Raw genomic sequence first — 27,426 nt, forward strand, 5'->3', positions numbered from 1 at the left:
TAATAGGCGTACAAGGAAGTCATATGGTGTCCGCATCAGATTTTTTTCTGTATTAATAAATTTATTCAAGCTTCTTTCTTAAGGGTTTTAAATTAGTTTTTTTTTTAAACTGTCCTTTATTTTCTATTGTCGCTGGCACTTGGGGTCATCATAACTACATGTATGTATATATTACGAATTTAATTTATAATTTAGAATAAATCTTGAAATTTATTATTATTGTTGAATTTGCTGTCAAAAACGGGGCTCAATTCAATTTTTTTTGATCCGATATTTAGAAATTGCGCTCAAGTCAACTTCATCGGATATTTATAAATAAAAATGTGATTAAATAACTCGCTCAAGTGCCGGCTATTGTTACTGTTAATTATCACCTGATTATCGTCTTATCATTAGTGATCAAAATGTTTTTCAACAGGTATAGTATTACAATTCAGGCACAACGAAAATTATTGTAGCGATTATTTTAAACGTTATTTTAAATTCTACTTCATACCGCCGTTCATAAAAAAAGAAAATAATTTTTTTTTTTTTAACTTACCCCAGGGGTTTGGTCTGGTCTAGCGGTTAACTAGTCGTAGCAAAAAAATAAAACCCAAACGTTTTTGGATTTTGGGTTTTTTTTGGACACTTTTGGTCCAGTCGATTTCAGACAAAAGGGAAGGTGCACAACTAGGCGTTACAACAATCCTAAATCCAAAATTTCAACATCCTGCGGCTAATCGTTTTTGAGTTATGCGAGATACGTCAAGCCGAAACTAGTCAAAATGGATATTTCCGTTGAAATCTGAAAACCGAAATCTTTCGCGATCACAGTATTTCCTTTACTTCGTACAGTAAAAGTTATTCTACTTTAGTAGAAATTTCGAGATACTAAACTTATGGTGGCTCCATAATCAACTGTAACAAAACACTAAATGGCATTAATGAACAATATTCAGAAGTCACCGTGCAAAATTACATCGGAATTCATACAAATGTAACATGTATCTATCCTTCTATAATTTTTTAATGCTAAAATTGTGGTGAGAGGCTCATGAAACGTAAAGATCTGGTAAAACTCCGACATACAAAATCCGATTAGCGTACATTCGTTTATATAGTATATATAACTAACTATACGAGGGGAGTAGAATAAAAATAACTTAAACAAAATATTAAACACTAACATTTTATATAATCTTATAATAAAATTATGGAAGGCTGATTTTAAATTATCTGGAAAACAGCCGATAAACTGTATCGGGCTAATTTAAACGTATAATTTTTCGTAATCATACCGTTATTCTTAAAATAATAAAATTTAATCTAGAATTAAATTATTTCAAATACACTAGTTTGTATAAAACAATTTTTTATGAGATGCTTTTCATTCTTTACAAATGAAAGACAAAGGATTTAAAAAAAAAATGTAATTTATAAAATTAACCATCAGCTGGATTACTATATCTGAATAGTTTGTTTTGGAAACAAACAAGAACACAACACCAACGAATTTACTAATTACAATTAAGAGAACAGATGTTAAGTTATTCAATAACTCATTATTACAATTTATTGGCAACGAACAACAAAATGATGATATCACTGCAAGAACATTTACAGTGCAACATTGGCAATTCTTTATAGTTTTAATAAGAGTTACTCATTTCCATTTTAGCAGTACAGTAATGCTATAAATTTAGAAACAAGCATTACTCGTGGGAGTTTCTGGAAATTGCTAAGTCATTTTGTACATTTATAGTCAACATGTTTGATGTCTAAAACTTCCTGAATATCTAGCAGGCCTAATAAAGACCTTTCCTTTTTACTTTTAATATAGTAAAAACATGTGAAAAACATTAACGTGGTTTACCTTGTTTTATAGTCTACCTTATAAAAAAAAGATACTTGACTTTGAAATTCTATAACTTTGTACGCGTTATAAAAAAAAATATATTTCAAACACACAAATAAAGTATGGGAAACTTTAAACATTGAACAATTAAATTTAACAAATGCTCCTACCTTAAACTGATCTATTTTTCAGAATGCAGCCCCATCCCACTCTCAAGCCTTCACAGGACAGCAACAGAGAAATGTTAAATAAATAGGGTATGGCAGAGAGAATTATTTTAAAATGGTATTAAAAAACAAAAAATTGAAGTAAAAAACTTCAGGCTATATAACCAATATCGTGGCCATTTAGTATTTTTCACAACTAATTTCAAAAGGCTAAAGAGAGGTGGGTTACAATCCACCAAATTAGTGGTCTAAAATTGATCGTTTTGAAGTAAATTTCTTGTTTTTTTAAGTATTTCACATTGAGCAGTTGTTAACTAGCTGTGAAATGATTGCCATTAATTTTTTTCCCAGTTGTAAATCATATTAATCATCTTGATGATACAAAAATATTGTCATAAAAATCATTGGATTGGCACGTAATTAAAATGGCAGCTCTATAAACACTAACCTCATACATATTTCATTACCTTCCTAATTCATACGATAAACCTTCATATTTCATTACAATGTAATAATATAATAGTAATTTTTTTTTTCTGTTTCAGGGAAAAATATCAACATATGTTAATTAGAGAGATCTAAATTTCATTACCAGTAATTATTAAAGCTTTTAAGTTCTAAATAAGGATGCCCCAAAACAAGTACTCACATTTTGAATGACAATAAATGCTGCTGTCTTTATTAAAGTGAATACAAGTTTAACTGTTTTTAATTATTAAAGAAAATAAGCCTAGTCCTCCTTTCTGTTTTCATAACTATTTAACTTGGCGACCAACAATTTTCCAGACAAGGATAATAATTAGACTAATGGATTTGCAAACATACACACTTGTAATAGCTTCTTTGGTTAAATCACATGAAATAGGTACTCAACTAGGATGAGGATGAGGATGAAACCCTCGATATTTTCTTCTGACGAAGGCATTTATTCTTTCTCTATTTTTTATCAAAAATATTTTACATGTAAATTTTTAGGAAGATTGCAATGTAACTAAATTAAATACTCTCATGAATTCTTGAAAGTACTACTTTCTTTTAAAAAATGTACCAATATTCAAATTTCTCCAATATTAAAATCTTTTAAAATGGATGAATATAGGCAATTTTGGACAGTTTTTTAAACATCAAATCTTACTGGATATAAAAAATATTTATAAGTTTTGTCTCCTTTACAAGTAAATAATTTCAATAAATCTTTAAAGAAAAGTTACTTTATCACCTGCAGATTGCATACAACAACTCAACACTGCAAAATGCTTAATGCACATAAATTTATATTACACTGTTCAATCAAAATACATAAAAACAGTCACAAAACCATTAACAAACAAATACAGTGTCCTGGTATTTATTAACTGAACTGCTACAACTGTACAATTATCAACAGAATCTGGCTTCAAAGATACAACGAACAGTTAAAAACCGTCAGTATAAAACACAGAAATAACATTTACCAATTAATTTGTTTATCCAAATCATAAACTCAACCTAACAATCTTGGTATTCTACTCATACCCAAAAAAAGTAAAGCATAAAAAAAAAACACAAAAATACTAGTAATAAGCTCATCGATGCCAGGATGAGAAAGCAGAATGAATTAATTAAAGTGGTTGCAAGAGCGACTGAAAAAAACTAAAACACCTAAGTTTTAAAAAAACAATATTTGTTTGTTGCTTTATATGAAATATGTATTATAAGATAAATACAATATTTGTTACAATCAACTTGTCACCACAAATCAGCTGATTTTGAAGTTGAGAGTTCTAAGGTTTAAATCCTAGTAAAGGCAGGTTACTTTTTATATTGATTTGAATACTAGATCATATACTGATTTGATACTGGTGCTATTTAGTGGGGTTTCCTACTCTACTAAAAGCAGGCCGGACCTGCTTTTCCAGCATAACTCAGCCCTGGGGGAGGGATGTCACTCCCTCTAACCACCTGAGTGGCCACACTGGGCCTGGTATGCCGTTACCAGCAGCACCACCCAGGCAGCTGGGTTTCAATTAACTGCACATCTCAGGAATTCATACAAGACTACACTTCATTTACATTCATACATATTATCCTCTGACATAATACCATTGGTGGTTCCAGAAGCTAAACAGATAAAGAAAAGTGTAACATAAATATATTATTAATCTGCCAATCTCTGTAGTGGAGCGGTAGCATCTCTGCCTTTCATCTGGTTAAATCCTGGGTTCAAATCCCAGCTAGATTTACCATTATTCATACACAACATCATTCATCTGTCATAAAGTAACTGTACTTGGGGATAAATGTACTGTTGTTCTGAGAATAAATAAATAAATAATTATTATTGTTATTAGTAAAAATTTAACATTTTGTTTTTTATTTTCAGTGGTTGTTGAATCAATGGAAGATGGCAGACCAAGATCCCAACATTTTTCAGTAGATACAGTAACAGAAAATGCTATAATACGTTCAATGATTTTTGTTTTTGATCAACGACAACCCAACCCACACATCAAGCTGTATGTGGACTGTATTTCACAAGGGATGATACCAACACATAAATCATTAAAAGACATGTTTAAAAGTATGAGAAATCCAAGATTACAAGTGGTCAGTAATGAAATAAGTTTTATTATTCTAATAATTACATTTATGTATATTTATTTAATTTTTTTTTTATAACTTTCTTGTCATGTTGTTGTAGGTTTCCATTAATTTTCCATGGATATAACCAGATGACAACATAAACATATAATTTTTGTAAAAACAATGAATATTAATTATTAGTACAATAAACAAGTCGCTATATAGACATCAGTCCACAAAAAAAATCCATTCAAACATTCATGCAGATCCATAATACTAGGGCAAGTATTATGTCTACTTTAAAAGATGTAAATGAATGCTAATAATCAATATTTATTTTTTTAGTAAAAAATTAAACATCATAAGTGGCCTGCAGTCTCTTCAATCACTTCCAAGATCAATAAGTTCTATGTATGAATCAGATAAATATTATGCTATTGAGTCAGACAGGCTCACTCCTTCCTTTCAGCAGAAGTCAAATGGTTCAAATAACTGTACCTTAAGATTAGAAGGTAGATCCCAGTCACTGTTCTGTTGTTTGAGTTCTAACAACACAATACACCCTGCTACTACTGATGGGGATGCTCTATGATGTATGTTAACCTAAAGTACGTGTATAATATACATATACTTTGAAATATCTATTAAAAATGTACATAAAAAAAATATCATATTGGCATTAAGAAATATTCACAAGCTGTTCCTTGATGACAAAAATATTAATTAAAAAATAGTTCTAGATGGGACCTTTCATCCGGAAATCCCAGGTTCGAATGCCGGTCAGGCATGGCATTTTCACACACGTTACAAATCATTATTCATCTCATCCTCTAAAGCAATACCTAATGATGGTCCCAAAGGTAAAAAAAAAAAAAGTTCTAGATGAACATAATCTAAAATCTTATACACTTCTGATTTATTGATTTTTGCATTCAACTTTAATAAAATCATTCTTCAGCAAAATAATAACTGAATAAAACAACTAAACATACATATATGTATATATATATATTTTTTTAATAATATTCACCATCTGGTGTGTATGATAAATAAATTCATTCCCATTCTGAATAGAAGTAATGAAAGCAACTGAATTGTTTCATGTCAAGATAAAAATTGTAGTTTAAATCTAACTTAACAGAGTTTATAGCTATGAAGCATATAAAACACTTGAGATATAGGAAATCAGTCACCAGTTGATTTCTCTAAGAACAATGATGCTTATTACAATCCCTGTGTTGAAAAAAATCCAAGGTTTTACATGCATGATTGAATCTTACTTGTGTTTTTGCAAATAAACTTTTGTAAAACATTGTATTTTGCTTAGTGCAGTGATATCAAGAAATCTCATTTCACATTCTCCTCAGCATGCATTTGATCATTTTTCTTAAGAATGATATACCTTTTTTAATGGTGACAGTCACAATTGTGAAATTAACTACATCTGATTGAAAATGGCACCAAACAACACAGCTTTTGGGACCAAAAAAAATATGTTTTTTTTAATCTGAAATTGAGAACTAATAAGAAACACATAGCTTTTAACTTGTTTATATTTATTAAATGTACTGATTTAATAATAAAATTAATTACTTCTGATGAAGTAAATAAAAAGTTTACAAATAGTTAATCATTAAGATATTTTACCCCATCGGATTCTTTCCTTTTAATTTATACATAGCATTCTTTATATATAATTTTATAAAATAACATTTTTTCAGATTACCTTAAATTTAAATTCTATAACCTCACTGTGAGATAAAAATACACAAAAACTGCAAATTATTATTCAGTAAACAGAAGATTGTAAAATGTGAAAATTAAATATAAATAATAATAACCATGGCAAAGAAAGTATTTAACAGAAGAAAACAGTGTGTTGTGACGTATTACATTTGAAGTATACTTCTGTTTGGATGTGAAACATGGAGACTAAAAAAAAGACAAAAAAAATTACAAGCATATAATATTTGGGCAAGGAGATTGGAAAAGATTAAATGAATAGACTGAGTGAAAAATGAAGTAATAAGCAGAATGAATGAAAGAACAGAAGAGTAATTGGAACCATTCAGAAGATCAGATGAAGGTGCAAAAAAGAATAGAAAAAATAAATAAATCTAAAAAAACTTTAAAACAATGTTTTTTTTTAAACGAAATTGTTCTAAAAAGTAGAAAATAATTTTACAGTGATTATAAGATAATCAAAATAATTTTCAATATTTGTAAAAAAAAAAAAATCACTACGCTCATAAAATATTACTTCATCTAATCATATTAATTTATGTTCAAATTTTTACCTTGATAGATTCTCACAGAACACCTATTCAAATTTTTCAGTAATATTTTATGAGCACACAATGATTTTCTTCTTACAAATGTTGAAAATTATTTTGATTATCTTAATCACTGAAAAATTATTTTCTACTTTTTAGAGCAATTTCATTTTAAAAGAAAGCCATTGTTTTAAAAAAATCAACTCTCGCCTGCTTTGCCTTTACACTTTCATTAGCCGCTTTTCATGGTATTTTTGATGTGCTTTCTTCAACTGTCTTTTATGTTTGAAAAATTTTGGAAGAAAAACAAAAATTCTTTGGTAATGGTAATTGGCAAATGGTAAAATTGATGTAACTATCATACAAGGAGGAATGGTGTCTAACCTACGACTACTTGATGTCCTTATTAATCAGCCATTTAAAAGAGGTGCATAGGAAACTGGATGACAAACAATCGCAATTTAACACCGAAAAGAAAATTTCCAGTTTAAATTTAATTTGCTTGTCAGGGGAACATCAACTGTTAATGTTAAAGAGGAAATTATGTTTTTATAAATGTCTTTTATAGTGCAAAGATTACATCTGATACATTTACATTACATTTTATATTAGTATAAAAAAATTTAAAAACAAGAAGGAAACCACAGATTTTTATTTAGTTACTTTCATAATCATTATTTTTACAGTTAATATACCATCTACTTTGTGCATACCCATTTTTGCCAAAAACTAATAAATAAAATAAATTTCAATTAATTTTATTTATTGGTTTTGTGAAATAAAATATTTTTCAAAAACTTACTTCAAAATGTTTTAAGTCATCTTTGAGTCCATTCTCAGTGTCTGGTGGAGATGTTTTCATCCTGACATCAGTAAAAAAAAACTGCCAACAGCAACATGAGCCAATGTCAATGTGAAAACAGCAGCACCAGTCATTAACAATGATCAGAGAAGCAACTAAATTGGTTTTGAAGTAAGCTTTTTCAAAGCATTTCAATATACAATTTGTCATTAAAAAAGTTAATTTTTTTAATCAAAATCAATACAGATTATTATGGACACGAATACGGCAAAAAAAATGGAATAGCATTAATTAAAAACAGGTATAGTGTGAATCTTTTAGGAAAAGATTTTTAATTAAATTTCAGGGAAATGGTTATTTAAAACTGTAATATAAACTATGAAAAAATATTGGAAAGGCTTTTTTTTGTAGTTATATCAATTAAAATTTTCTGAATCGCTTCATACAATGAATTTTTTCTCTTTGATTTATCTATAAATCAAAGAATTCATAATTTAATTGAACTAGTAAAACATTGCAATACTTAAGCCACTTGATTAAAAAAAGAATTCTAATGAAATATCACTTACCAAATAAAAAATAGAATAAGATTAATACATTATATAATGTATTGAGGTATCATATTCTTATACATCATGAGAGAAGCAGAACTTTTTAAGATGTAGGTAGTTGATACCCCTGTCTCAGCACCTCTGCTTAGAAGCTCATCTCTTCATACCTGGAAATAAAAGATCAGTACAAGAAGAAATTACAGATAGCAAATAAAATAACTGTTAGTAATATTTCTCACAATCTTCTGAGTAGGTTCCTAATAAAGTTAATGTTAGCTACCTTATCTACATAAGATAAAAGAATAATTAACCTAGATTATTCTATCCAATTGTTATAGATAAGACGAGGCAGTGTTAAATTTCCCAAATCTTTAAAGGATCTCAGAGAATATATTCACTTAACATATTTATTTTCTATGTTTTCAATGAATCATCCAAGAGCTCATAAATTGAAGTATTCTACTCCTTTTTATTCCTTAAACTACCCCATGAATTTTACAATACAAGTTATGTTTAATAATTAAACAATATATAATGGTCTCACAAAAGCTATTTGTTCAGTTCTCTGTTCACTTTAAATACATCCTGTTACATTAACAGCACAATTAATAATAATAAAATAAAAAACTTATACAACTTTACACAAGGGCAAATATTCCATCTACCATCAACAGAAATTTTACATCCACCGTTAATACTATAATTTATTTCTTAACAGTAATTCAAACTGATTTAAAGAACACAATAATATAATAGAATTTGTAACAATGAAAGAAATTTACCTGAAACATTAAGAGTGTATAAATCTCATCCAACACATGATGAAATCTTTTAATAAAGTATGAATTTGAATTTATTGACTTGAATAAAAAACTTCCATCTACAATGAACCTTTATTAAATAAGAGAGACAGAAAGAAAATTAATAATTTAAGAAACTACTAAGACCTTTCTTAATTTTTAAGTTAAATTGATAATGAATTTTAAAAGCTAACTATGAGGATCGGCTAAAATGTAATGTACAATGTATGTAATGGAAGCACAAAATGTTGCACATAGTGACAGGTGCTACCATATTATAATTTCAATTCCCTAGTACTAACATTTTTAATCTTGTTAACCTTTAATTTTCTGTCAGTCACTATTGTTATGGAGTTAAGTATGCCTGCTATGTCATAGTGTCTAAAATGTATAGCGATTGAATTTTTGACAGCAGAAAAAATAAATGCCAGTGATATTCATCATCATCACCTAAAAGTCATTTGTAAAGAAGAACCTATTGATTGAAGTACTATGAGTAGATTACATCAGAAGCTAGTAAAGCAAACATTGAGGATAATCCTCGCAGTATCGACCAGTTTCTGTGATTGATGAGAAGCACCAAGCGAAGGTGGATGAATTGATTCAAAATGACCATCATATCACGATGCTGTGCAGGCAGCCATAATGAAAAAATGAGTACGACACATACTGCAAAACTGGGTTACTGTAAAATCTGTGCGATGCAAACTCCCAGAAAAGAACAAACATCAACAAAGGAATATTTCTGAAACATTATCATGATGAAAGAGATGACTTTCTTTTCAATATTGTAAAAAGAGATGAAACATAGGTGCATCATTATGATCCAGAAGAAAAACATCAGACCATGGACAACTGGAATTAGGGGTCGCCACATTCAAAAAAATTCAAAACATAATTCTGTGAAAAAAAATTCTATTGACAATGTTCTGGAGTTCCAAACATATGTACATAATTAACTAACTGGAGGCTGGTCAAATGGTAAAATCTGTACAATACACAGAGATGTTAAACACCTTTGCAGACATAAGTCATGTTTAACAATATACAAAGCCAATAATTTTGCAACAGATAATGCTCAGTCATACAGATACGTGCAACTACCAAAACTAGTGAAGTAGACATTTTTATCTATTTCATACCCCCTTAATCACCAGATTTGGTGCCCAGTAATTTTCATTCTTCCACAGTTAAAGAGGGATAGATTCAATATTATAGAGAGAATTCATTTTACCATGAATGATGAACTAAAGGATGCCAGCATTCTTCAACAATTGAATGATAAAACTGATTCACCATTGGGAGTAACGTGCAGCTGTAAATGGTGAGTTAATGGAAAAATAAATGTAAATTATTATGTAAATAAAATTTTCTTTTATATTTGTTTATTTACAAGTTATGAAAGACTGTAAATTATGTTTCAATCACCTTCATACAATTTTCTTCAAACCTAATCCTAGTAAGCATGCAGATATCTCATATAATCATAAAACCAAACCTATTTCATTTAGCTATTTTAGAAGTAACCTACTGCTTTCCAGTATAAAGAAAGTTCAAGGTTTGGATGTTATTGTGCTTGGATGAAAAATTGGAATTGTTCATTACACTGGAGATATAAAAAAAGAGTCTTCAAATACTAGGTTATTGGTAGAGACATTAAGTATTTTATGTTCTAATTTACATTAAAAATAAATATTAAGTTGTACAAGTAGTATATTAGATATTTGGAACCAATTTTATTAAATACATGTAAATAATCTGGAATCTATCCACAAGAAATTTTTTAAGAATAAGAGCATACAACTTTATCTATATACATTCAGCCCATTTGATTCTGATGACAAGGTAATTCTGAGGAAACTTGATTTAACAACCACAGAAAAAAGAAAAAAACTTAGTGATTTGGTACTTCAGTACAAAATTGTCAGTTTGATCAATGACTGTCATAATTTATTATAATGCAATTTTTTTATTGCCCAGATTGAATATTAGAAAATCTTTGAACCATACTATAAAATTAATTACAGTTACAATTCATTGCTGCCTAGATTACAATTTGATTAAAATTTATTTTCTTAATGTAAAACTTAATGAGTTCAAAAACTAGTCTCTAAAACAAATCTATCTTTTTAAATTTAACTTGCAATTTTTCTGATTTAGTATTAATCTCATTGTATGATATAGCCCAGTATTAACTAATGTATAACTCACTTGATAAAATTGTTACATTTTTCATTGTATACTTCTGTTGTATTATTTTTAATGTAAAATGAACAGTTTATAATTATTACTTGTTTTTTCAATGGAGATTGTCCATTTTAGTAGCAAAAAGTAAATAAAAAAGTAAAAACAATTTTTAAAAATAAAGTAACCATAGATAGTGTTGAGTTTAACAAAACTATGAGAAATACTTCTTCATTAAAATATACATAACCACAATTACCAGCTGAATTACATGTTTCTACAAAAAAAAAATAAGTAAATAAATAATAACGAAAACATACAATCTATTTCATGAAAATAGTAATTTATTTTTTATCCTCAGTTTTTGACAGCTTCATCGGTCTACAACACAACTTTATCATTATTATTTGTATTGTTCCAGTACAGAGAACGAAAATATGATGTAGAAGTTGATTCAGATTCTGGAATTAGTAATGTACTGAACAGGAATAATTGTCCCAGCAGTTTTCTTGACATGATGCAAGCTATACAACCATCATCATCTCAGAGTGGCGTTAATAATGATATAACAAATCAAATACGAGGTAAATTTAAAACAATATTAAAATTAAATACATATTTAAAAAATTATTTAATTACATTTGCCAAGATGTAATTTATAGTTATCAAATTATTTATAGTCAATTTATTAAATTGTAAATCTTTCAATGTGCATTTGGCTCTTGTTGCATTTTACTGCGTGTTGGTGTTTAGAAGGCTGCTTTGGTATCTCTATCTATCCATTTCTTCCCAGATGTCACCTCTTTTTTAACAATATCCTTCCATCAGGTACTTCGCTATACCCCATTCATCCTTCATTCTCTTGATATTACCTAATCACTGCCATAGACTATTTCAATTTTACCTTTTCAACTATTCATTCCTAATTATCAACTGATTTCCGTGTTTCTTAATTTGTTTTTTTCTAAATAACAGTTATTAACTCTTCGTTTCTATACAAATAATTCAGTATAATATTATTTCTTAAATTAAAAATGTAGTTATTAAAAATAATTTCATACAAACGGTAAGCACTCTCTAGAAAATAGCTTTATTTCTAAAAAAAAAATTCCTTTTGGCATGCCAAAAGGCGGAGGCAGATTTCACTGGTGCTAAAGATTTCCACCTTTAAGTTAAGAAAAACTTCATATTTACTCAATATGACAATGGTTACATGTGAAAAGAGTTTCACATACGACAAGCCCCATCTTCTTACAATTTCAGCAAAATTATGGTCATCTCTTGTCATAAGGGTTGGTCATATCAAAACATAAAACATAAGACCAAAGTTTTAGTTAATGTTTAGAGGTCCACTTTAAACAGATTCAATATTGTGCCTATTAATGGAAGTATTTGTTTTTTTGTCTTCGAAACCCCATTTTTTCCACCCCCTGGGCCAATGGTTGGTGATATCAAAAAACTTTACTTACATAAGTTTTAGCGCTTATCCAAAGAATAGTAAGAACTTTAACAAATTCGATATTTTACTAAATAAGAAAGTTATAGTGATATTGTTTTTTTTTCGAAAAAGCCACCCCACTTCCACCCCCATGGTCATATTTTGGCCGTTAATGAATTCAACTGAGATTTTGGGACGAGTTATTTTTATGGAACAATTTGAAAGTGATTGGCGCAAAATTATGGCAGTTATCATTTCCACAAGAAAGTGAAATATATATATAAAAACTTTTGAGCTGACAGTGGTTTTGGGGTCTGGGGAATGTGAAGCACGAAGATATGTCAAAATTTTCTGGAAGTCGAATCATGGTACCCATTAGGTAGCTTTCTTATGAAATCTAGCTAAAAAGATAGCATACAATATTATATTATTCAATTATTAACTCTTACTTTGTATAAAAAGAAACACTTTTCAAATCACTTAATCACTGAATGTCAGCTGTATGTTGTCAATTAACAAGCAATAGAGAAGCATTACCTGCACTGTTTTAATTTCTGTAGAAACAGAAAATGGATTACACAGCTTTGATCATTGAGATTTTTCTTTAACTTCATATCCTTTAATTTTTAAGGTAGTGATGATACTCCTAAGATGTACAAAGTACTGCAGAATCATCAAATTACAAGAATTTCAGAAAATACAGAATAATAAAAATTATATCCAATATTTAAAATCTTTACTAGAAAAAAACTAAACCTCACTGATTGATGTTTCATGAATTAACTTTTCCCAATATCTGAATGTTATCAGCATATCCTCAAACTATTATTAGTCAAATATAAAACTAGGTTATTTTGATTTTAAACACTCACCATCTTTAGATATTGATCAAATAGTATCAAAAAAATTGAACAACAAATTTTATTTACTGATACAATTTTATGGCTTTTTGTAATCTATTTTTTTTTTTATACAGTTGAGTCTTTGATAGAAATATTGTGAATAAAGTTTTTGTAAAAATAAAAACATATGAAAATAACAACACCAACAGTAATAATAATAATATTTACTTTGTAACAGTATTTACAAAAATTATAATTTATAATATTAATGAGGGAAGTATAAAGCAATCTGATAAATCTGTGTTAAAGACAATATTATACCATGCCCGTGTTTCACTAGCCTGCATAACAACGAACATAATGCACACTCAACTACTTGAATTACAACGACTGTACTTTTTGAATAATAATTTCATACCTTTCCCACCTCAATTAAAAGCTTAATATTAAATACTTTATTTTCAAAATACTATCATCTTATTCAAATTGTTTCAAGGATTGTTTTTGTGCATAAAATATTCATTGAAACTAATCATTATTGAGAAACAATTGTTTAATCTATCTCCAAATTAGAAAACTTTTATCTCTATCAGTTTTGATTTTGTAGTAATTCAAAGTTAACGTTTTAAAGAAGTACAAAGAATCGTGAGTTTCCCGTCCCTAATTTTCAACTGAATTATGGTAACTAAAATCGGCCGAATCCAGTTAGTGGAAAAATAATTGCAGTTTCTAACAATATCTTCATTTTTATTGTGGGATTTTTTTTAACACAAATGCCATCTTACATGGCTACTACTATAGAAATCTAATAAGCCACACAAATATAGATTTTAAATATATAACTAAATCACAAAAATTGAATTCATATTTTTTATAAACCCCGCTTAAGGTATTTTATGTACAGAACAAGATTATCTCATTCTAAAAAATTGTTAGTGTTTTCTCACATATTTAACAATTGAACTACTTCATTCTTTTTTGCGTTGTTATTGAATAACAGTCATGTACAAAGACCAACCCACCAGGGTGGTCTAGTGGCGAACTCATCATTGCAAATCAGCTGATATCGAACATGAGAGTTCTAAGGTTCAAATCCAGTAAAGGCAGTTACTTTTATACAGATTTGAATACTAGATCGTGGATATAGATGTTTTTTGGTGGTGGTTGGCTCATCTCAGGAATGGTCGACCTGAGACTGTACAAGACTACATTTCATTTACATTCATATATATCCTCACTCATCCTCTGAAGTAATACCTTACAGTGATTCCAGAGGCTAAACAGAAAAAAGAAAAGAAACTCAGGTACAGAGGAAAATCTTTTGTTAAATAAAAAACTAGCATAATTATCATTTATATTATTTAGTTTAATTTTTATTTTAAATAGTCTATTTCAAGACATTGCCACATCATCCTTTGTCACTTCATATGCAACTTTTGTTTTGTAAGATAATTTCGACCAATTCAAGTTACGGTGTTATATCAATCGAATGTGCAGTTTCTTTAGCTGATCTTTAATTCTGAAAGATGTGTTATTTTAATTCTGAAAGTTAAAAAGACAGCAAACAGGCCACATCTTCAGAAACAATCTAAAATAATGTATAGGGTACATAAATAATTAAAAGAATTGTGCAGAAAATCTAATGCAGGTTTTTAATGCAAAGCAGGAAGTGACTGCAACCATGTGTGCTGTATCAGTGCATGCTGTACAAACTTTTTGTCGTGAAGGTATTGAAAATGCATTAGCCCAAGACTAATTATACGAACATTCCTTTGAATCACCTCAGAAAAAATTTCTCTTAAAAAAGTGGGTAACCGATCTGGATGATTTTAATAAAGATATAGTTTGTCATACTATTCAAGAATTTTACGGTAGAGGAGGGTATCCGATCCTGGAGTTAAATTAGATATTTTGAAAAAAAAATTTACTGGGAGTACGTATTCCATGTGGAAAATTGTTAAGACAATTAGAATAGTTGTCATAATTGTAATTGCTTTCATAACTGTAATGATGGCAGAAGTTTTGATGGAGAGGTATGACATTGGTGTTACTCGAATACAATTTTTAAGAAAAATAAACGAAATTAGACAAAATAATTCTTAACCAATAATTTACCTACATGAAGTTGGGTAAACCAGAACCATGCCAGGAAATATATCTGGCAGAATTCAACAAGTAATGGTGGTGGCCTTAAAATTCTGGATGGGAAAGGCTTCTGTTTAATTATACACTATGCTGGTTGCTATTAACTTGTTTTGTAAAAGAATGTGCTCATGCTGTGATTCGACTTTTTCAGTCGAATCATAAGAGGACTTCATCAAGAAATGAACAGTGATGTATTCCGAGAATGTTTTTGTAAATTTGTTGTGATCTTTGGAAGAAGGCTATATTATTGTGATGGATAATACCTTCTTTCTGCACTTAAAGAGAAAGTACCATTGACTAACACGAAATAAGCGGAAATTGTTTCATGGTTAGAAGAAAAACAAATACCCAAATTACTATTGTTAATAAAAATTAAACGCAGAGAAAAATACAGACAGTATGAGCTTGAAGAAACTGCAACAGAAATGGTGCATGAAGTCGTTTGATTACTGCCGTATAACCCAACTTAGCTAATTTGAATGAAAATAAACCGTGAAGTGGCAGCCATAAACAATACATTTCAAATAAATTACATAAAAAAGTTTTTGGAAGATGCCATAAATCACGTAATAATGCACGGCTGGAGAAAACATGTTAAACATGCAGAAAACTTTCAATTAGAAAATTTTCATAAAGAATTGCGGGACAACCACTTACAACGCATTGTAATGAACTTACAAGATGACCCTTATGAAAATACGACAGATTTATCTAGTGATGAATACTTGTAATTTATTTCAGGTAATATTGACTTACACATTAGAATTTATTTAAACTGTGTGTAGTTTTACAAAGTTTTCAGTTTTAAAGTCCATATTTAAATTTAGGCATAACATTTCCAAATTTCTGAATATGAGAGAAAATTAAAGAAACATTTTATGTAAAAAAAAAAAAAATTTTCAGATATGAAATATTAACTTCTTTTGCATACCAGAGTAATGCAACAAATATCTTTCTAATAAATACATAAGATCAGTGACAAAATGTTGGCCTGTAAAGAGAAAAGTAACAATTCAGTATTGCATTATTACCATCGTGTAGGGGAAATTAGGAGAAATCTTAGGCAGTGGGAGGGGAAAGAGTATATGGCCTTCACCAGCAACATGATTTCAAATAACTGTGAAAAATATTAAAATCTACTGTTTTAGTTAGAGCTGTCACAGTACGAAGTTTATATCATTAAAATTTTAGTTTTTTAAAGACCTAAAATAATTTGTCAGAATTCTATCTTTACATTCTTTAAGTTGCTCCCAAAGGGAATTAGCGGAAATTGTTTCATGGTTAGAAGAAAAACAAATACCCAAATTACTATTGTTAATAAAAAATAAACGCAGAGAAAAATACAGACAGTATGAGCTTGAAGAAACTGCAACAGAAATGGTGCATGAAGTCGTTTGATTACTGCCGTATAACCCAACTTAGCTAATTTGAATGAAAATAAACCGTGAAGTGGCAGCCATAAACAATACATTTCAAATAAATTACATAAAAAAGTTTTTGGAAGATGCCATAAATCACGTAATAATGCACGGCTGGAGAAAACATGTTAAACATGCAGAAAACTTTCAATTAGAAAATTTTCATAAAGAATTGCAGGACAACCACTTACAACGCATTGTAATGAACTTACAAGATGACACTTATGAAAATACGACAGATTTATCTAGTGATGAATACTTGTAATTTATTTCAGGTAATATTGACTTACACATTAGAATTTATTTAAACTGTGTGTAGTTTTACAAAGTTTTCAGTTTTAAAGTCCATATTTAAATTTAGGCATAACATTTCCAAATTTCTGAATATGAGAGAAAATTAAAGAAACATTTTATGTAAAAAAAAAAAAAAATTTCAGATATGAAATATTAACTTCTTTTGCATACCAGAGTAATGCAACAAATATCTTTCTAATAAATACATAAGATCAGTGACAAAATGTTGGCCTGTAAAGAGAAAAGTAACAATTCAGTATTGCATTATTACCATCGTGTAGGGGAAATTAGGAGAAATCTTAGGCAGTGGGAGGGGAAAGAGTATATGGCCTTCACCAGCAACATGATTTCAAATAACTGTGAAAAATATTAAAATCTACTGTTTTAGTTAGAGCTGTCACAGTACGAAGTTTATATCATTAAAATTTTAGTTTTTTAAAGACCTAAAATAATTTGTCAGAATTCTATCTTTACATTCTTTAAGTTGCTCCCAAAGGGAACTTGGGGGTGTAGTGCCAGTCTCATACTGAAAAATAGGTCGATGGGTGGGAGAATTTGCTAAATTCCATTGTTCGATATTTAACTATTGAAAGGTTATTTGCATGTTGCCATAATTTATTAATACCATATATATATATATATATATATATATATATATATATATATATATATATATATATAACACTGCATTGTTTTTAAACACATTCAAAGAAGGAAGATGTCCTAGGAGGATGATTTTTAAATTTAATAACTTTTATTAAGTGCTGTTGTGTTATTCCACTGGGTTGGTCTAGATGCCACTTGTATTCATGATCTAGTGTTGTAGATACTAGATCATGTTCTTTCTTGTCGTTGGGTTTTAATTAACCCCACATCTCAGAAATGGTCGACCTGAGACTGTACAAGACTACATTTCATTACATATCATCCTCATTCATCTTCTGAAGTAATACCTTATGGTGGTTCTTGAGGCTTAAAAGAAAAAAAAGGTGTTGATGTGGTATGATTAATTTATTAAGTGATTATTAAATATCATGTAGATGTGACTATAGTCTATAAGTAATTTGAACAATGGCTGAAACAAACTCAAACTTTTTTCAGAATTAAAAATGCCTCTCCCCAGAAGTAGGAGGAAATATATTTTCAGAATACTTCATTTTAGTACTTTTAATTTTTGGAAGAATAGAAGGAATTTTGAAATTCTGATTTTATTATGGAATTGGGGAATGCGTTCTGTTAAAATTGTAGATGGTAATGGCTAAGTTTCATTTTAAGCAAACACAATTTTTTGTTACATACTCCACTGTATTACATCCTTTCAAATATAAACACTGCCTAAACACATTTATGTGAAAGTGAAGAATAATTTTTATGGACTAAAAATAAGTACAGAACAAAAATACCATAGTATTAATCAAAAGGTCAAAACAGCATATATATATATATATATATATATGTATACATATATACATTTGCTAATTCCCTTTCCCCCAAAAAAATTCAACAAATTAAATAAGAAATTATACACACTGCTCATGTTTTTGTTTCCCCCTCTAATTTTAATCATATTTTTTTCTTGCAATTTTTTATAATAACTATTTTTATTTATTTTCAGGAGATATTCCTATAATTCATGACTGTGATGGTAAGTTTGCAACTTTCAAAATAATATTTATTATAATTTAGTTTTAGAAACTATTAATTTAATATTATGTTTTATTATGGAAATATTTTTTGATAAAAATGTACGTTACAATTATTAAGTGTGGTATATAACTCCTACATAAACATAAATTTAGTTTTTATTATAAATTTCCATAAAATAATGTTTTCCTTAATTTTACATCAGTGGGAAACGTTTTATAAAAAACAAAATTAAAAATATTCAACAAGGATGTAACACAATGATGTGATGATTAAAAGTGACATATGAAAAATAGTATTTTTACTTCCTTGTACAAAGTAAAGGAAGTACTGTGATCGTGAAAAATTTCGGTTTTCAGATTTCAACGGACATATTCATTTTGACCATCCCTGAATCCATTTTGACTAGTTTTGACATGACTTCTGTATATACATATGTATATTATGTCGCATAACTCAAAAACGATTAGCTGTAGGATGCTGAAATTTCAGATTTAAGACTGTTGTAACTTCTAGTTGTGTATTTCCCCTTTTGATTGCAATCAACTGACCCACAAGTGACCAAAAAAACCCAAAATCCAAAATAACTTTGGATTTTTGACATTTTTTTAACTGCAGTAATAAGCCCTCATTGAGAGTTTTTCAACAATATATCATAAGTGGTACTTATTTTCATTGGTTCCAGTTATAGCCAAATAAAATTTTAATGAAATATTTCGATCTTGGAAAAGGCACATCAGTTTGAATCAGACTTCTAATTTTTTTTTAATTTAAAAAAATTGATTTATTAATAATTATTAATCTCTCATTGTAAAAAAAGTTTTACGAATAATTTTAACAAAAAAAATATATATATTTTAATGAAATAAAATTTTATGTACTTTTCATTTTAAAAAAATATGTAAATGTAATTTAACAGGTATACAAGGAAGTCATGTGTTGTCCACATCATATTTTTTCATATAATAATTGATTACATAATAGTATTTTTTTTCATTGTTTTTGTTTTCTATTTTTGAAAACAGATTATTAATTCAATTGTTTTGATAGCAATCTTTCTTTACTTGAACTTTACTTTTTGAAAATGGAAATATATTCTAGTATTGAAATGGCAGATGTGCATCTTACATACGAACTGACACACTGCACTTTAGCTGAAGTGGGGTACACTTCAGTTTCCTACTACCTCCTTTCATGCTTGAGCGTTCCATGTAATTTCCTACTTCAAAAAATGTTCTTAGAAATATTATTTGTAAATAAATTATTTTAAAATTGTTAATACCAATTGAAGAAATATATTTTTCAATATGAAACTATATTCAACAGTAAATTTACAGCATATTGATATTTTAACCAATAAAATATCTATTAGTATGAAAGTAAAAAGGAAATTATTCTGCAAGACCCACCAATTTCTGGAAAAATTTGTCAATGAATTTAGATTTTAGTTAAGAGCACCCAATCTTTCTGAACATCAGTCCCCAGGAATATCAATAATGCCAGTTGAGTTTATTTTTAATACTCTGTGTTTTTAATGTATACTGACAGGAGAAAATCCATCACTGTTAAATCAAGGAAGTACTGAAAGCTTACATCTGCATTTTCAAAACACTAATAAAAGCAACTAGTTAAATATGGTATGGATAACCAATACCCATAATATGTATAATTTCCTTTTATAATTAATGGATTTCCAAAAAAATATTAAGGAGTCACAGCAATGAAATCTGACAGTCACTGGAAAATATTCAGAACTAAAAAATTGCTTACTCTTAATGGGTCAGTTTGAAAAGTTCTCACCCTGTCAAAGAAAATATGATTTTTCACCTTGCAATTTGATATATTTAGATCAACAACTGTTTAACTTTTCAAATCCCTCAGTAAAACATGATTTGTCCAACTCTGCAAAACAAGCAATTGTCAGCTTTGATCAAATCATTTGAAATGAATATTAATCCAGCAAGCGATTTCTTCAGATTTGGGAAGAGAAAGTAATCACTCAGAGTATTTGTAGAATATGGTGCATGTGGAAACACTTCAAAGCATAGGTCATAGAATTTTGCTGCAATGAGATGTGTGCAAGAGCATTATCATCATAAGAGAACACTTTCTTTTTGGGCAGATGTGGATGTTTAACCTGAATACTACCCTTCAATCAGTCCAATAGTGAAACTGGTGAAGGTCCTGCCCTTTTCTAGGTAGTCTTTGGGTAACATACCATGAAAATTCAAAAAAAACTGTAGCCTGGATTTTTCTGCAGAGAAAATTGTTTTTTACTTTCTCTGGCACACTCTCATCTACTTCCCACAGTTTGGACTGCTGTTTGGTCTCTGGTGTTTAATGGTGAATCCATGTATCATCTACTGTAATAAAATGTCAGAGAAACTCAGTGGAATCATGTTTTAATAAGCCTTAACACCCTTGGGAAGTGTTCAGTCAAATCCGTTTTTCGTTGGTTGTTAAGAAATGCAGCTACCATTGGAGTGGAAAGCTTTTTCATAGCCAAAACATTCTGTAAAATGTAGTGTTCACAGTCTATCGAGATGTTTGTGATGTGGCCAAACTTGTGTTCCTTCAGTCAATGATCATTCAGTATGCCATAGTGGATATTATGATAATTTCATCAATGGTAGCGGTTTTTGGAACATCATCCATTCATCATTTTAAATGGATGTATGACTACATTTAAAGTTACCAACCCACTTTTTAACCATAAAAAATGAAAGGAAGATTCTAACTTGAAGAGGAAACAAAGTGCAATTTAACTCTTTGTACGTCTGTTGGAGTTAAACCTTTTGAAACAAAGTATTTTATAACTTCAATTTTTTAGAAAATGTCAAAAATTTGTTTGCTTTACTCGATTGCCACAAACAAGTGACTTAACACCTGCTTCTGAAACTTTGCAACATACAATCTAAAGAATCATACTTGAAAAATTTTATTATCATTTAATCACACTTGCGCCATCTTTGTGTTATGTAGACAACTTTCCAAACTACCCTAGTAAAAGAAGTTTTAATTTGATAAAAAAGTTTATACATATGTTATTAAACAGTAGTTGTATTTTAGTTTTTAATATTCATGAATGATATTCATTTTGTTTCTAAAAGTTGGTTTTGCTTAATTTGACATTTCTAAAACTGTACTGTAGCAGTGCATGGAAATAAATTAATATATTACTGTTTAGAAAATAAAAATATAGTGTTTTAGAAATCACATGTTTAATTATTTATTTTTACAAAATTGACTGTTAAAGTCTTAGTGTTAGTGTTTATTACTGTATTATTATTATAATTATTATTTTTTTTTTATATTCTAGATAATCTACTAGTGAAAGCAATAAATGATCTCATAAATGTCGTAAAACAACTTAAAGAAGAAGTAAACATCCAGGTAATTTCTAATTCTAACATTAATGGATACTTTTTAGTTATTAAGATTTGCTTATTAATTTTTTTAACAGGTTGTTGTCCAAATACAGTTACACAAAATGATATGAGACGGTATTTTAAAATATATATTTTGTAATATGAAAAATGTTAAGCACAACTGGAATTCCAACCTAGAACACATTTCAGAAGGTAGATTCTATCATTCCCCCATGGAAACTGTCAGATTTGTTATTTTTTAAACAGATAATTAATAATAAAATAATGGATACTGACTGATTACATTATTAAATTGACTCTTTGCTGTTTTTGAACTTATTTAAAAAGAGTTTAAAAATTCTGAAATTAGCGAGTCAAAAAATTATTCACTGGATGCATTGCAAATCATCTAACTTTATATATGAATAGAATCATGACATTATGCTTTTTTAGTAGATGTAACATTGTAAATTGTTTGCATTAATATTAACAATGGTATTTTCTGTTGCCCAATAAACTGAATTTACTGACCATTTTATTAGGTGAAAAATTTTCTTAAGATGATCAAATTGATTTTGTTTGCAACAAAGTCATTACTAAATATTTATTATGCTTAAATTTTCCAATCTAAAGTATAATTTCATTTCTTGGGACTCCCTCAAGAAATTAAAATGAGTATTAAAGATACAAAAACATGAGCTCTTATCTTAGGTCGTTTGGCACCTGTAAGTATAAACTGTGTAAACCAATAATTAGAAAATTAAAGCTTTTAACTTATCAATGTATTTATATATATGAATGTGCAATCATTGTGAAAAAGAATAGACACTTCTTAAAAATAAAACAACCACCTTTACCAAACCAAACAACAGAAACATTTTCACCTAACTCAGTGTAATACTTTGGATTATGTGAGTCCTTATTGTGCTTCTGTTGTCATTTTTAATAAACTACCAAATCATTTAAAAAATTTTCTTAACATTTAGAAAAAATACTGATAACACAGATGTAGGACTTTCCCGTCACACGGTTTTTTCTGATGTATGGATTGTACACACAACTTAATTAAAAATATTTATCATTTTATTTAAATACAATATTTTTTGTTTATTTAATTTATGATTCTAATAGAGTGCGCGTGCATACCGTCATATTTCATTCCTACAGGTGTGGCAGTACTAGTGGCCACTTTACATATTATTCATTTATTTAATTCTACCGCTCACTTGTAACGTCACAATATAGCCGATGACTACAGCAGCTGTATGTCAGTGATACACTAGTGCTCCTTGTGTGGCGAGAGTGGGTAGTAATACCCACTTAGCCACTAGTTTATTTAAAGCATTTTTTGGAGTGGGGATGGAATTTTGTAAAAACATTTTTGCAAATATTGTTATTTTTTAATTGTTAACAAATGAGCCTAACGAAAATATAACCATAATTAGGCGAAATCTCGAGATAATTAGGGTGACCTTGTTCTACAGCCTCACCACTTGACCTTTTAAGTTGAAAATTTAATGGCATCAATGCCCCATATACAGAAGTAATCTGACCAAGTTTGGTCAAAATTGGTAGAGTAGTTCTGAAGGTATAAGGTGATTTAGAGGGAACACTGAACATATGCACGTACATATGAACACCCACAAAATTTCTATCTGGTTTTTGGTTCCTTAGATGTCAAAATGTAAAGATCCAGTGAAAACCATATACGTCCAAATTGGACCAGTTACAATACTTTCCCTTCTAAAGGTATAGCTCTGCTTTAACGCTAAACAGGAAAGTAATATAATTAAAATATTTTCTTCTACAGAAACAATATTATTCAACAAATGAATTTTTAAATAATGCTAATTAAAAATTAAAAACTCTGATTGGGAAACCACATGACTTCCTTGTACGCCTATTAAATTGTATAAACACATTTTTTTTAAATGAAAACTACATAAAATTTTATTTCATTAATAACTTCTGATATTTTTTCATTTTTTTTCATGTTATTATTGAATTATTAATTGTATTTTTTTTACAATCAGAGGTTAATAAATTAGTATTTATAAATCAATAAAGTATTATTAAATCAATATACATAAATTTTAAAAAAATTAAAAGAGTGAAATCAGATTTGAACCAATGTGCCTTCCTCTTGTAAGATCAAATATTTCATTAATTAAAATTTTATTTGGCTATAACTCTGGAACCAATAAAAATAAGTACCACTTATGATAAATTGTAGAAAAGCTCTCAATGAGAACTTATTACTGCAGTTAGGAAAAAATAAAAAATTTAAACTTTTTGGATTTTAGGTTTTTTGGGAACTTTTGGTCCAGTCGATTGCAATCAAAAGGGGAGGTACACAACTAGATGTTACAACAGTCCTAAATCCAAAATCCAAAATTTCAACAGCCTACATCTAATTGTTTTTAAGATGTGAGATTCACATGTACTTACAGATGTCAGGCCGAAACTAGACAAAATGGATTCAGTGATGGTCAAAATAGATATTTCTATTAAAGTCTGAAAACTGAAATTTTTCACAATCACAATACTTCCTTACGTTCGTATAAGGAATTATCAATACATGAATTTTTTTTATCTAAATAAATATGTGCTCAAATAATTGCTAATAACACCTTCAGAATTATTTTGTACTTATTTTTTTAATATTTAGTATCTTCTGGTATTTAATGTTATTTCATGTATTTTTATTTTAAATAATTAATTTAGATTTCAATCTCATCTACTTTTTATTTTATAGTTGTCTGTGTAGTTTATGATGTTGCTCTAATAAACGTTTTACCAATGTTTTCCTTGAACCACTAAGGCAAACACTGAGGAGGTACCAACCCATTCCTGATATGTATGATACATATAATATATTACTATATACCAATCAGAAAAAAAAAATTATTTACTTATAGGTGATGTCAGGATTGATTTAGGTGTGCTATTTCAAGTTATGTAAAGTTGATTTAGTTTTTTCCCTGAATGGATCAAGAGAAAATATGGGAAAACCCTAATCACAGAACAATTAAAAGTACAATATCAATAAATAAATAACAGAAATGGTTGCAGTCTATATTAACATGGATATATAAAATTAATGACTGTATATAACCATAAAACAGTATGAAATTAACCTATGATCGTATATGAATACTATGGCTTTTCATATAAATTACATTATCACTATCAACAGGCACATAAACATTGCAATAACACATGTTTTTTTGTTGTATTATAAAAAATGTTTTTTAACCAAACATTTTTTATAATAAAAATGTTATAAACGATTGGCCTCCCATATTTTCGATTAATGAAAAAAATATTAATTTATGGTTTAACCCTTTGTGAATGGATACCCATATATGGGCTACCTGTACTTACACTGGAGAGTTGGAAACCCATATATGAGTCTCTGAATGTGACCGACTATTTATCTTTAAATAGTTACATATAAATTCTAAGAGATGGCAGGAAATGTTCTTTCAATCATTTTGAGGTGGGAATTCCTGATACAACAATTTTACTTCAATTTTCAGATGAGTTCAATGACTGTGCATATGTAACAAGACGTGTGCATTATTTTTTTTTTTGTGTTTTTCACTCTTTTTTAAGTAATTTGTTTACAAACTGTTACTTCCAGAGCTTCATTTTTGGCTTGTTTTGTTTGATTCAAACAAAATTTTTGAGACAAAAATTGAGAAGGAAATGAATAGAAATATTTATATTATTATAACAAAATCATATTATAACATTCCCTGCCTAGGCACATTACTTCTTCAAAATTGATATTGTTATTATATTACAACAATATTACTATTATTATTCAGTGTCTTTTACATGAAAAGAACTCAATGTAAAACATAACCAAAATCAACACCTATAGTTTGCAAATTCTAGTGCGCTCAGTGAGACATGTGCCGTTTTCACGTAAACTTTGTTTTGCAAGTTAATTAAACAGTGCTTCTTAACCAGATTAGTGGTAGAATTCACCAAAAAAAGTTACATGTTGTTTTTATGCATGAAAGCATGTTTAACTACTTTAAATGGTTTTTGCATGAACTTTTTTTTTTGAAAATGTCTTCCGCCCACAGTTATAAAACATCACCACCCGCGAAGGCTTAATATAAAAAAAAGCTCCAGTTTTCATATAATAACCCGGTAATTAATAACAATAAGACAAAAGTAACAAAAAATCAAGTGATGGTTATTTGTGAAATAAGACATAATGATTTTTGAGTTGTTTTGGAAGACCTAAACACTAAGGAAGTTGTGTGTTTTAAGTATTAAATTTGTTAGTTTAATAAGTAGTGGGACTGTGATAATGTGGTAAAAGTTTGTATTGAGTTAGCCAGAGCTGCTTTCTTTAAAATGAAAGCTTTATTCTATAATTACAAACTTTTTTTATTCATTAAGATCTAAAAATATATCAAGTTTGGATGTCTTTGAAAAAAGCTCTATAGATATATATATACTCTTGGAATCTCTTGGGCAATAGAGACAAAGAGATTTTTTTTTGATCCTCAAAGAATGGATAAAATGCATTAGTTATTGTTATAAAGTAGAAAAAGACAGTAAAATCTGGTCATATTTTTAGGAATAAATTGGGTCTCAACAGTTGATGGGAAAACTGAATGAAGATGAGAGATTAGTTCCTAATATTTCTGATTTTAGAGTCCTTTGTGAGGCTAGCCCAGAACACAGAGGAGTACCAAGTGATATCTGACAACCCTCAGTGAGGAGATAGTACCAAAAGAAGATGAGTTAATAACAAAGTTTCCAATTTTAACAATACTGAAATTTCATCTGCAGCATAAATAATTCAATCAACAATAAACTATTTACTTACAAAAGCATCTAAATAAAAGACAAGATTGGTGAGAAAGTTAATATGGTTTAAGATCATCGCTAAGAAATATAAATTTATAACTACATGAATTAATGAGATAAAATATTAATCAGAGGGGTTGTTACTGGTGAAGAACCAAATTTTGGGAATATGCACAAGCCTCTGAAAAAATTAATAACCTTTTGTTAAGTAAAAGAACAGAATGAAATATAAATTTACATCCAGTAAATAATTTTTTTTAAATGAAAATAA

General features: G+C 28.6%; 1 protein-coding gene across 1 annotated transcript in view; it reads left to right on the top strand.

The window, feature by feature from the left end:
* Nucleotides 1–27,426, top strand: part of Tsp (Thrombospondin) — a 194,993-nt gene that overhangs the window by 74,730 nt on the left and 92,837 nt on the right. The window contains exons 3-6 of the mRNA XM_075359724.1: nt 4,367–4,590; nt 11,598–11,760; nt 18,929–18,958; nt 22,277–22,350. Coding sequence (XP_075215839.1) covers nt 4,367–4,590; nt 11,598–11,760; nt 18,929–18,958; nt 22,277–22,350 — 491 coding nt within the window. The remainder of the gene's footprint in view (nt 1–4,366; nt 4,591–11,597; nt 11,761–18,928; nt 18,959–22,276; nt 22,351–27,426) is intronic.

Source organism: Lycorma delicatula, chromosome 3 (genome assembly GCF_047948215.1).
Source record: "Lycorma delicatula isolate Av1 chromosome 3, ASM4794821v1, whole genome shotgun sequence".
In the NCBI taxonomy this organism is placed as follows: Eukaryota; Metazoa; Arthropoda; class Insecta; order Hemiptera; family Fulgoridae; genus Lycorma; species Lycorma delicatula.